Below are 10,554 nucleotides of genomic sequence, written 5' to 3' on the forward strand. Positions count from 1 at the left end.
GGTCGCCGCTTCTCGTTCCTGTTGCATCGACTTTTTCCCTCTTGGTTTGACGCCTCGGTACGCGCGTCTTTTTCTAGTATTACAACGGGGTGTAACCTTAATTGCTACATAGATGGTTCATGAACCAGACAGAGATAAAAGGCTGAAAAATATCGCCACATTTCACGAGCGTATTCAGCCACCTCTGCCGCAAGTTGTCACAAGCAGCAGCATTCACGCAGCCAGCGGGACTGAGAACATTGCATTTGTTGCGATGCTGTTTGGCGCTACCATGTACGTAGAGGCCGAAATCCGACGATAGTCTCAGAATATTTGACATTTTCATGTGAATGATCAACAGGGGCACAATTCGAAATCTGAGCATAGAAAAACAGCGCGGAGACTATTTCAATATCGTCACAATCTGGAGACGCATTTGTGGGCTACTGCTTGAAGTTAAACGGATGAACGACAATTACGATGTGGATATCGTTTCTCATCTTCTTAAAGAGATGCGGACGTGCGAGACGTCGCTTAAACAGCTACATCTCGAACTTCATTATATTGCCGTCACATCAAGTGAGGCCTCCAGTGCACTCTCACAAATTGCATGCAAGACTCTTGCCATTACTTGGTCGTGCGTTCGCGCGCGTGAAGCTTATCCAGAAGCGCCTCTTCAGCTCGTGGATGAGCGAGCACATGAACATGTGCATGAGTTCTCTCGTGTTGACACTTCTTGTATTCGCGTTCTCCTCGTTCAAGACAGTATGAACAATTATCACCATATAACAAAATCGAAACGATGCAAAAAGTCAACAACCTTTTGTATAGCTGAGCCCGCCATGCTTCCAGTGGTGCCTGAGAGAGATGTCGATATCGTTACTGGTGCTGTTCGTCGTGCATTGCTTGCGTACAGCAAAGATCTCAACGAGATCTTCAAGCATTACAGGTCGCAGTAGTTTTTCATTGACTGCACAGTGATTGTACTTACTTTATGGCTTTGATGCAGTGCGAGTGGTGGTGCAGGGAGTCTTGCTGCTATGAGTTTTATCGAGTTTAATAAGTTTATCAAAGACTGTTTTCCTGGAGACAAATACGTCACAGCACAAGTTGTCGATACTGTTTTTAAAGCTGCTTCACCGCTACCTTTGACCGACAAGCCTGGCGAGCTATCCTTCGGGATTCCTTTAAACACTCAAGTGACAGACGAAAATGGTTCAGTCAAGGGTATCGAAACGCAAGAATTGTCTGGTCGACACTTTGCGGACGCCCTTGTGCGACTAGCAGCAGTCAAGTACGCTCCAATACCTGAGTCTCGAGCATCACCACTTGAAGGGCAAACCCACACAGCATCCTTGCTAGCACTGCCGTTAGACGAACGTTTTCGCTTGCTTATGAAGCAGGACGTTCTTCCACACGCTCTTCGATCTCAGCGTGAGTTATTTCGTGCCGAAGTGGCACGATCATCGGTTTGCGAAGTTTTCCAACGGCACAAATCTGCTCTTCAGCGTATATTTCGCTACTATGCTTCGATGCACGCTATACGTGAACAAAACTCGACCTTGCCTTTGTCGGGATTCATTGTCATGGCGCGCGACTGCAAGATTTTTGGCACATTTGTTTCACAGCATATGCTTAGCCAACTGTTTGTTAGTTTGCAGCGTGATGATAGCACAGCCCCTTCCTACAAGCCAGCAATTGAGGTGGTGCGTATGGAAGGTGAGCTGGATGTGCTGCGGATAGAATTTGACGACTTTAATGAGATACTGGCCGCCTTGACAGAGTATGTCATTTGCAATCCATACATTGCACTCCATAAGCGTGTCGACCAGTTTTTGCTAGAAATATTACTTCCACGTGCTCGTCAAAGAAAAGATCATGGTGAATAAGCAGCCATCTCGCCCATATCATTCATCGTCGAGAATAAACAACAACGTACGCACATTCTTTGCTACGTTCAGCCTCTCACAACATATTTTACTTTTTAGTATCCATTCGACGTTTAAATGCTTCAACGACGTTATGCACCAGCATAGCGATTGTCATGGGTCCCACGCCGCCCGGCACAGGAGTCACCATACCAGCCACATTGCAAGCTTCTGGAAAATGGACGTCACCAACAAGCTTCAGACCATCGGCATTTGCCACACCATGGAATGCGCCACTCACGTCGCGAACGAAGTTAATGCCCACATCAATCACCATGGCGCCAGGCTTTAACCAATCGCCGCGTACAAGATACGGCTGTCCACAGGCTGCAACGACCACATCCGCTTGACGTACATACCTAGGAAGCCCTATCGTCTTGGAGTGACAGAGAATCGTCGTCGCGTCTCTCTTTTGTAGCAACATACTCACCGGATTACCTACTAAGTTACTGCGTCCAATAATTACTGCTGTCTTGCCACGCAGCGGTGTGCGCTGGTCGTCTAGTAGTGCCAGAATCCCTCTGGCCGTGCACGGAATCAAGTACGGATATCGTCCGCGCATGGTCAGCTCGCCGGCATTAAACGGGTGCAAGCCATCCACATCCTTGTCATGCCTAATACAATTAATAATATGCTGGGTATTCAGTCGCGTGCTTGGGAGCGGAAGCTGCACCAAGATGCCGTCGATGGTAGGGTCTTCATTTAGCTCCTCCACCTTGCGCACAATGGTGTCCTGCAACAAGAAGTCAGCCCTTTGGTCAGCCCTAAGGTGTACCTCTTGTGTTTATTCTAGCTGAATACCTGAATTACGTTTTCATCGAAGAAAAAATTTTCGGAACGGATTCCAGCATGACGGCACGCCGCGTTCTTATTGCGCACGTAAAGGGCTGAGTCTTCGCGGTTTCCAACCATGATAAGTCCCAATGCTGGGGCCTGGAAGGAATGCGTTAAAAAGGTTGCAAATGAGAAGTAAAGCAACATGAAAGCGCACCCGTCCATGCATTGCCGTGAGCTTCGCAATGTCGCCCTTAAGCACAGTGCGTAGCGCCTTCGCGATCGCCTTGCCATCAATTACTCGAGCAGACATCAATGGTGTACGGCAGTATTTTATTCCACAGTGAGGGTTGGAGCACCTCATAAAATCCATATATCAGTTTTCATATTACAGGTATGCAGGTAGCGTCGACAGCCGCCGTGTGCGTGAATGCAGAGGTTCAGGGTGCAGTTACCATTGGTGCGCAGTGCGCAGTGCATCCTGGCGCTTGTTTACGCTCTACCACTGGCTCTATTGTGCTTGGTGAGCGTTGCTTCGTCGAGGATGGCGCTATTCTGGTGAACGACACGGCAGAAGTGATGAAGATTGGCTTTGATAATCTTTTCGAGAGCGGATGTATAGTACAAAGCCACAGCATAGGTAACGGCAATCTATTTGAGCCGAAGGCGCGGACATTAGCGGGCTCAGTCATCGGCGACAATTGTGTGATTGGTAGTGGCGTTGTGGTGACGGCAGGGGAGCACGTGCCAGACAACTCTATTCTCGTGGCTGTGCAGATACCACAAGGTGGCACACGCCGGATCGTGAGAAAGCAAAAAGATTATCTTATCCGGACGCATGCTGCGCTAATTCAGAAATATGTTGACATATACCTCAAAGGCTCTACGAGCTTGTATGCGCTTGAAAAACATCACGAACTAATTAAGCAGTGAACCAGCGCTAGCTGGCCATTCCTGTGCGATGGAATGCCTATTTAATGAGTGTGGCCACGTGGGATTTTGCCACATGCTGGTGCGCCGTGTGATGCCTGTCATTTATATTCCTCGGTGAGACAATGGAGCTAATCGATACATTTCTTACGCTTGGTGGATGCAGGTTTTGATTTCTACGTAATTACTTGTACACAATTGCTTGATCCTCGACCCTAAATGTGCCTTCTAGGTTTTGCTTTAGTAGTCATTGTATTCAAAATAAATCTAAAAGTTAAGCGGAGTAAACATGAACGGAAGGATTTCTGCAATACAATTTAACTATCGGATACCTCCGTAACCGATCCGAACTTCCACTGAAAGGAGAAATTGCTGATAAATGCTTTAGTTTAACAAACAACGTTGTTTACTTAAGCAACCGATCGTACAATTCCTCATATAGTGAATAGCGTTATCATCTTATGGCACTTGCTAGTGCACGGAAGCGTTGCAGCAAAAGCTGACACAGGCGCTGGCGCCAGTTGCAAGGTGCGAGGTGCAAGGTGGTATAGGAACATATAAGAGCGTTTTCTCAGGCGTTCGCGTGTTGGATGTGTGCGAGTAAAATTAGCATTATTGTAGATTTTTGGCGCCAGACTCACTTATAACCCGCTGTCTGCTTACGCTCAGCAATAATGATGCAATCGTTTCAAGAACAAACGATATACACGTGTTGATATCTGCTCGGAGTCAAGTACAGCGTAAGGCAAAGGCTGAGGCGTCACAGGCGACGTGGAATGACTGAATCGGAGCGTGCATGAGGCTTTCTTTTTCAGCCTTAGGGGTTGCCTCTTCTGTCGCGGACCATAATCTGTTGACATCTTTCCAAGGAGATTAGTAAGGATCGTGTCATGTCGGTATAGTTTGCACTGTGCTTGTGAAAGCAATCGGTCAGGTCAAACCATTTCATCAAGTTCTTTTTGAACAGAGGCACTGGCCAATCTACAATGTCCATATATTTTGCGTGCACGCAGGCCATACTTTCCGATGAAGCACCCCAAAAAAGAAATCCAGCAGCGCCAAAACACTTGTCTATGTTGGCGAGCGGCTTTTTGAAAGGCATACTCGAGTACTGCTCAGAAGTTTTGATGTTGTTCTTCACGTCCGACTTCCCGTGCTTTCTAGGAGTCGACATCTGCACCAAAAATGTGGCTGTAAGCTCTACATTTAACGAAATGAAAGTTTATTGTGTGTATAAATACCTATTTGGCTCTTCAATTTTAGGTGTGGCATAAATTTTTGATTGATTTTGTTTGTAATACTGAAAAAATATATACAATTTTTGCACTGAAAATTAAAACGAATTTTGAAGCTTTGTGTGAGGCTGATAGCCCATGTGTTCCACGGACCTGTGAAGTCCCATCGTCTTCATTACTATCTATACTTCAGTACCTCGAGTTTTCCACAATTACACAGATTCGGAGTGTAAATTTTGTACAATCGTGCAAAAATATATTTGCACAACTACAGAGAAGTATTATGTGGCCTTGCACAGTAGTGCAGAGCGTACACCGCTACACCATCACCCACTAAGATTCAGTCCTCACTGAAGCTCACATTTACAATGGCGTTCACATTTCTTTTATGGTTGATGACATTGGGCAGAATTGATCGCCCGATAAGAAGCCACTTCGCTAAAGTTTCACTCCAGATAATGATTTTTGAATATCTACTCCTTACAGCATATTTGCATTGGAAGTCTGCTCTAGTATCCATCATCATATAGTTCAGTTAGTTTTTACCGAATGTAATGGGGTTGAACGTACCCTGATATGAAGGGGCGGGTCACATAGGTCCGGATAACACAAGTTGGTGTAATCACACAATGGTGTGGCTACATCGTAACAAGAAGCCACTACGTGCTAGGACTACTGGTAGTAATGTATATTAATCAGAATTTACTTTGTTAATCAGGAAAACCTACATATTTAGATACAGGCGGCTTTGCCGCAAATAAACAATTAAATACAGTTTCAATTCTGGAAGGTAGAGCGTCCTTACATTGGTTAAGGTTTCAAACACTCTTGGAGGTAGCGGATTGCGATCCACTACACTCGTACTGGTTCTTGTGTCTTGTAAGGTCGGTGACCTTAGCTTAGCTTCCTATAAGCAAAGAGCTACGACAGCCCCGCTGCACTTGGTAGCGCTACGCCTGAGTCGTTACGACGTATCCTCTGTGGCGATGGAGCAATACTCCTGTTCGCCCCAGAGCATGCAGGACGGGCTTAATAAGCTGATGTCCCTGCTTGGCCCTGAGGGCGTGGAACACCTTGTTTTGCAAGGTCCGGAGACCATAAGCGCACGCCTAGAGGCGTTTTCAAGTGATGAAAATGCTGTGTTAGAGCACTTGAAGTAGAAGCTGTCATCGTCGACTGCGTCTATGACGCCACCGTCATCGACGGATAATTCCTTCCGACTCAGGCCGCTCCTGGTGATCGTTAAGACCATCGTGCGTAAGGATGGTGAGAATCTCCTGCTCTGAGTAAGACAGGCCAAGGTGGCAATGTCATCCGCCATGCTCCAGAACGAGCAACAGCGCGTGGTGCGAGCTATCTCCAAGCTCGCGAGCCAAGCGCGAGAATTGGCACTAACGTGCGTTGCTCAGGTTGCAGCCGCGTTCCCCTCCTGGAAGGAGCTGAAGTGTCATCTTTCGTGAGTGTCCTCGCCGCCTAATTAGGCATATCGCGTGCGTTCGCGTTTCCTTGCTGCTCGACAGGGCAAGAAGGAGGTGGTGGACTTTGTTCAAGAGTAGAGAACCCTTATTGCCAAGATCACAGCCAATCCTCTCCTCGAGGAGGTCGCAGTGACCATCTTTTATGTAAGGCCTTCGCACTAGCGTGGTCAAAATGGAAGTCTTTCGTTCGCATCCGTCTTATTTTTGAAGAAGCGGTGAATGTGATATTAAATGCCGAATTCAATTTCAAGTCGGCACGGCATGGTTGGAATGCACACCCTTAGAAGGCCTGAGTCAATGGATCTCAGCCATGCTTAACGAGAGGAGGGAGAGCTCCGAGGTGTTGAGCAGCGTTTAAATACCCGACGGTGTTTTGGTTTTGGAGACACCCGTAACTTTCAGACTGGATGTCTCCTGCGCAAGGCGCGTAAAGTAAAAGAGATTGTGAAGGGCTTGAAAACCGTGGAAGGTTTTGATCGATTCCGGGGCGTCGCGCAATTATGCACGACGCTCTACGATCGAAGGAAGCCAGCTGTATGCTGAAGCGCTGGAAGCGCGGTTGTGAGAAACCGTCTGTTCGCTTGGTGCCGGGATATTGTGTCACTGTGCCGAGGGTCCCTGTGGACCTCGGTGTCAAGTTCCTTGACTTTGATAGGTGGAACGTTGTCTAGTTTTAGACTTGCATGCAAGGTATGACGTTATCCTCGGTATGGCATGGTTGGAACACCATATCATGGTGGATCGGGGTTTGTGCTTTGCAACATTATCTGACAAAATTGTTTAATGTATCAGGGTCCAGATTATTTTTAGATTAGATTTGCACCCCGCTAATTCATGGTCAAATGGAACGCGTGAATCGCGGGGTGGAGGTCATTTGTCGAATCATTTGAGCGAGGAGACCGCGGTGCTGGAACGAGTTTCTCCCACTCATAAAGTTTGCGTTGAATATCTTAGTACATGCCTCTGCAAGTTGATTTCCAATTTTCACAAAAGGTTTGATAAGTCCTCACGTACCTTTGACACCTCCAAACAATGGTGGTGGTGAGGGTCGTCGATCAAATTGACTTGCAAATGTCATTCCGGCTCCATTTCGTAACAAAATTCTCATTGAGATTTAGCGTCATGCTACCCGACGCTACGGCTGAGAGCCAGAATGGCGATGATAGTGGCTGGTAACACTCACATGGTTGCTTAGTGGGTGAAAGCGATTTTAAACGCTGTTTGACTGTCTACATATGCAGTGTCTGCGGACCGTTCATGGATGTATTGACAAGAAGATTAGATTACACTCTTGGGGTCCCGAAGAGATTGCGATCGCATCCTATTTTTGCGTGGATTGAATAAAGCCATAGCACGACTTCACTTTTACAAATTAGTCAACTGGAAAGTGCTTCGTTTACGTCGGGGTACCTTTTACGCCATCCCCTGTATCTGAGCCATCTTCTGAGCTAGAACAGCAGCGATACGGTGCCGGACCACTTGGAAGGCCTGAAGCCACGCGGTGTTATGGCGTAGCTCAGATTCTTCAACACGATTACCCTGGCGCTGCTGCCACTTACACCTGGCGCGATTGCTTGGTCCAGCGCGCTTTCCAATACCAAGTGAGGTCGGACCTTGTTTCAGGCTCGCGACCTGTAACAGCTGTCTCGTGAAGATGAGCACAGCTGTTGACAGCAACAACTCGAGTTGAAGAGCACCGACCTCAACATTGCTGTGTATTGTTCGCTACCAGGTCAAGCATCATGCGACGTTCTAGTCTGATATCAATTTTTTAAGCTAGTTTGTAAAGGTGTAACACCGTTGAGACGATGTATTTCCTACGTCTAGTGCGCGTATCGAGAAGGAAAATCTTTAGCACTTCAATATTGAGATGCTGTCCGATAAAAATTAGCTTTTTTATCTCTACTGCTCTGAACGCAAGACGTACTTCCCATGAGTGGTGAATATGGGATCAAAAAGCGCTCGTTTTGTTATCAGCTCGAGTCGAAAGCCCTGGATCAGCGAGCAAGATCGGATGGACGGAATCAAGTCTGCACTTTTAGACGGGCGATATGGGCCCCGTGGGCCCAGTCCAGCTCACTAGTGATGAGTTAAACGTTGCCGTCGATCAACGGGCATAAAGTGCATACCTCGTGCTGAGTATAGAGTGAGCGCAGAGAGCGGACTACCCTAAGCAAACAGCATGGTCGTATGTCTCCAAAATGACGATGGAGGCGAAGGATCGGTACTCGAAGAGTCACTACGATCGTCTCCATCGAACAACATCTCGGCCTCCTTACCGAGAATGGTTTTAGTTCCTCGGTGCAGCGGGGCTGCCGTAGTTCTTTGTCTGGAGAAAACTTTGGAGAAAGCTAAGCTAAGGCCACCGACCTTACGTTCATTACAAGGGCCAGTAAGCGTGTAGCGGATCGCAATCCGCTACCTCAAGGTACTTAAACCTTAACCAAGGCAAACGAACACTTCTGTTTAAAACTGAATCTGCATCTCATTGTATTAGTTGCGGCAGAGCCGCTAATATCTAAAATTCTAGGCTTCCTATATAATGTAGTAATACCTAATTACTATTACAAGACCTAATGAATATACTAATATGCATTTCTACTGGCAATCCTGCCACGTAGTGGCTTCTTGTTACGGTGTAGCCACACCACTGTGTGATCACACTAACTTGTGTAATACATACCTATGTAAGGTTACACCATCTTGTGCGACCCGCCCTTTCTTACAAGGAAAAGTGTAAACCTCTTACACTTCCCCCATTAAAATTGAGAATATCACTAATCCACATTTAATTCGTCGCCTCGAACGAGGCTCGCGTGTCTGAGACACCTGTACGTTTCTTAAAAACAGCTTTAAACATTCTTCGCTCTATGGCCCTGTGTCTATGACACGCAAAACACCCCGCCTAGCTGATTCCGAGGGCGCCCGCGGGCAAAGTACTTCTTCTTCTTCTTCTTCTGCATAGGATGAACTACCACGGCTTCATGGGAGCACATTCCAAGCCCTCGGTAACAGAGTGCAACACACCGCGCCCGCCCCGAGCGACGGACTTCCTCGTCGAGGATTCGGAGGAAGTCGACTACGAGTCGGATACTCCTCTCCCAGCATGGGATGACGAGGAGGATGAACGACGCCAACAGCGCGGCTTAAGCCCAGCTCAAACCTTAGGGACACCATCTCCGTTCCCCGTCTTCTCGGCTTCCGAGAAAAGTGGTATTATTGCCAATCGCCTCGACGATGCACAGGAGCAGTAATTGAAGGCTGCTCTCAGGACGGCATCTTGCGCTCGTATCCGCGTTCGGTCTTAGAACCTCCTGTGGAATACGGCTTCCACTCGGCGTATCCCGCTACTGAAGCGAAAAGACGCGATCACTCGATCGTTAGGCGTCTGCTTAGTCGGACCCCCCGCCACTACACAAGCTGAGATCGACCAGCGAGAGGCTCCCCGAGCTCGCTTCTTGCCACCCCAAGAGGTCTCAATAAATAAGTACCGCGCTCGACTTCGAGCTCAAAAAGGAGGTGCTCCTGTTCCCGTAATACGGACCTTCCTGTGGTGCTCGCCCCTGGCAAACTCGCTGCAGAAGACGATGAGCTCATTAAGCGATGGGTGCAGCGGCAATGGATACTTTAATCGCTGTCTACCTTACAGCGAGGCCACAAGGAAGTGGACCTGCGCATTAAGCGCCATCATAGATTTGAGTTTGCCAAACTCAAGGCGCAATGCCGGCTTCCAGCGTATGGTCGTCCTGCGACATATAGAACAATCCATAACGCTTCCGCGAGCTCAATGGTTTCTCACAGGGTGCTTCAACGGCCACAGCAGCTCAGGGCCATAGCTCGAGCTTAGCTCATGGCCCTTCGTCTTCCCGGGCTACTGCCGAGAAGCGCGGTGGGCACGACGACGCGAAGCGGCATGATCCTTCCGATCCTAAGCGTCCTCGACGTCTGGGCAGTCTTGCCGAAGTGGCACCTCAAACTCTCACGAGTTCTCGGAGTTTGGGTATCCTCGCCACCTCCTAGGATATTAGGTTCGACCCTGTCGACGACGTCGACCCACAAGGCCCTCCATGTGATAGTGGATGCCACTATATTCATCGAGAAGAGTCGGTGTGTGACAATGACTACTTGGTCGATCACCGTCCGGTGACTCGCGATGCTCTTCGAGCGTTGGTGGACAAAGTCCGTCGTCATCGGCATTCTGCCGAGCATCTCTCCGAGGTCGTCTACCGC

At 48.1% G+C, this 10,554-nt stretch overlaps 3 protein-coding genes across 3 annotated transcripts in view; 2 read left to right on the plus strand and 1 right to left on the minus strand.

Annotated features, from left to right (window-relative positions):
• The window catches only part of PHALS_10119 (uncharacterized protein), a gene marked incomplete at both ends in the record, with an annotated part of 1,949 nt that extends 81 nt beyond the window's left edge, over positions 1–1,868 (plus strand). Inside the window, 5 exons of the mRNA XM_024725488.1 lie at positions 1–57; positions 113–273; positions 341–744; positions 811–928; positions 989–1,868. The exon at positions 1–57 is cut by the window's left edge and continues 81 nt beyond it. Coding sequence (XP_024576260.1) covers positions 1–57; positions 113–273; positions 341–744; positions 811–928; positions 989–1,868 — 1,620 coding nt within the window. The remainder of the gene's footprint in view (positions 58–112; positions 274–340; positions 745–810; positions 929–988) is intronic.
• An 88-nt stretch (positions 1,869–1,956) lies between these two features.
• PHALS_10120 (amino acid dehydrogenase family protein) lies at positions 1,957–2,994 on the minus strand (the record flags this gene model as incomplete). Its single annotated transcript, XM_024725489.1, has 3 exons — positions 1,957–2,640; positions 2,709–2,840; positions 2,899–2,994. 3 exons carry the CDS (start codon positions 2,992–2,994, stop codon positions 1,957–1,959), a joined length of 912 nt encoding a protein of 303 aa, XP_024576261.1.
• Positions 2,995–2,996: 2 nt separating this feature from the next.
• PHALS_10121 (trimeric-like protein) lies at positions 2,997–3,784 on the plus strand (the record flags this gene model as incomplete). Its single annotated transcript, XM_024725490.1, has 4 exons — positions 2,997–3,001; positions 3,062–3,485; positions 3,626–3,693; positions 3,778–3,784. The coding sequence occupies 4 exons, from the start codon at positions 2,997–2,999 to the stop codon at positions 3,782–3,784; spliced, it is 504 nt and encodes a 167-aa protein (XP_024576262.1).
• Positions 3,785–10,554: the final 6,770 nt, after the last annotated feature.

This window comes from Plasmopara halstedii (assembly GCF_900000015.1).
Source record: "Plasmopara halstedii genome assembly, contig: Scaffold_444, whole genome shotgun sequence".
NCBI classification, from domain to species: Eukaryota; Oomycota; class Peronosporomycetes; order Peronosporales; family Peronosporaceae; genus Plasmopara; species Plasmopara halstedii.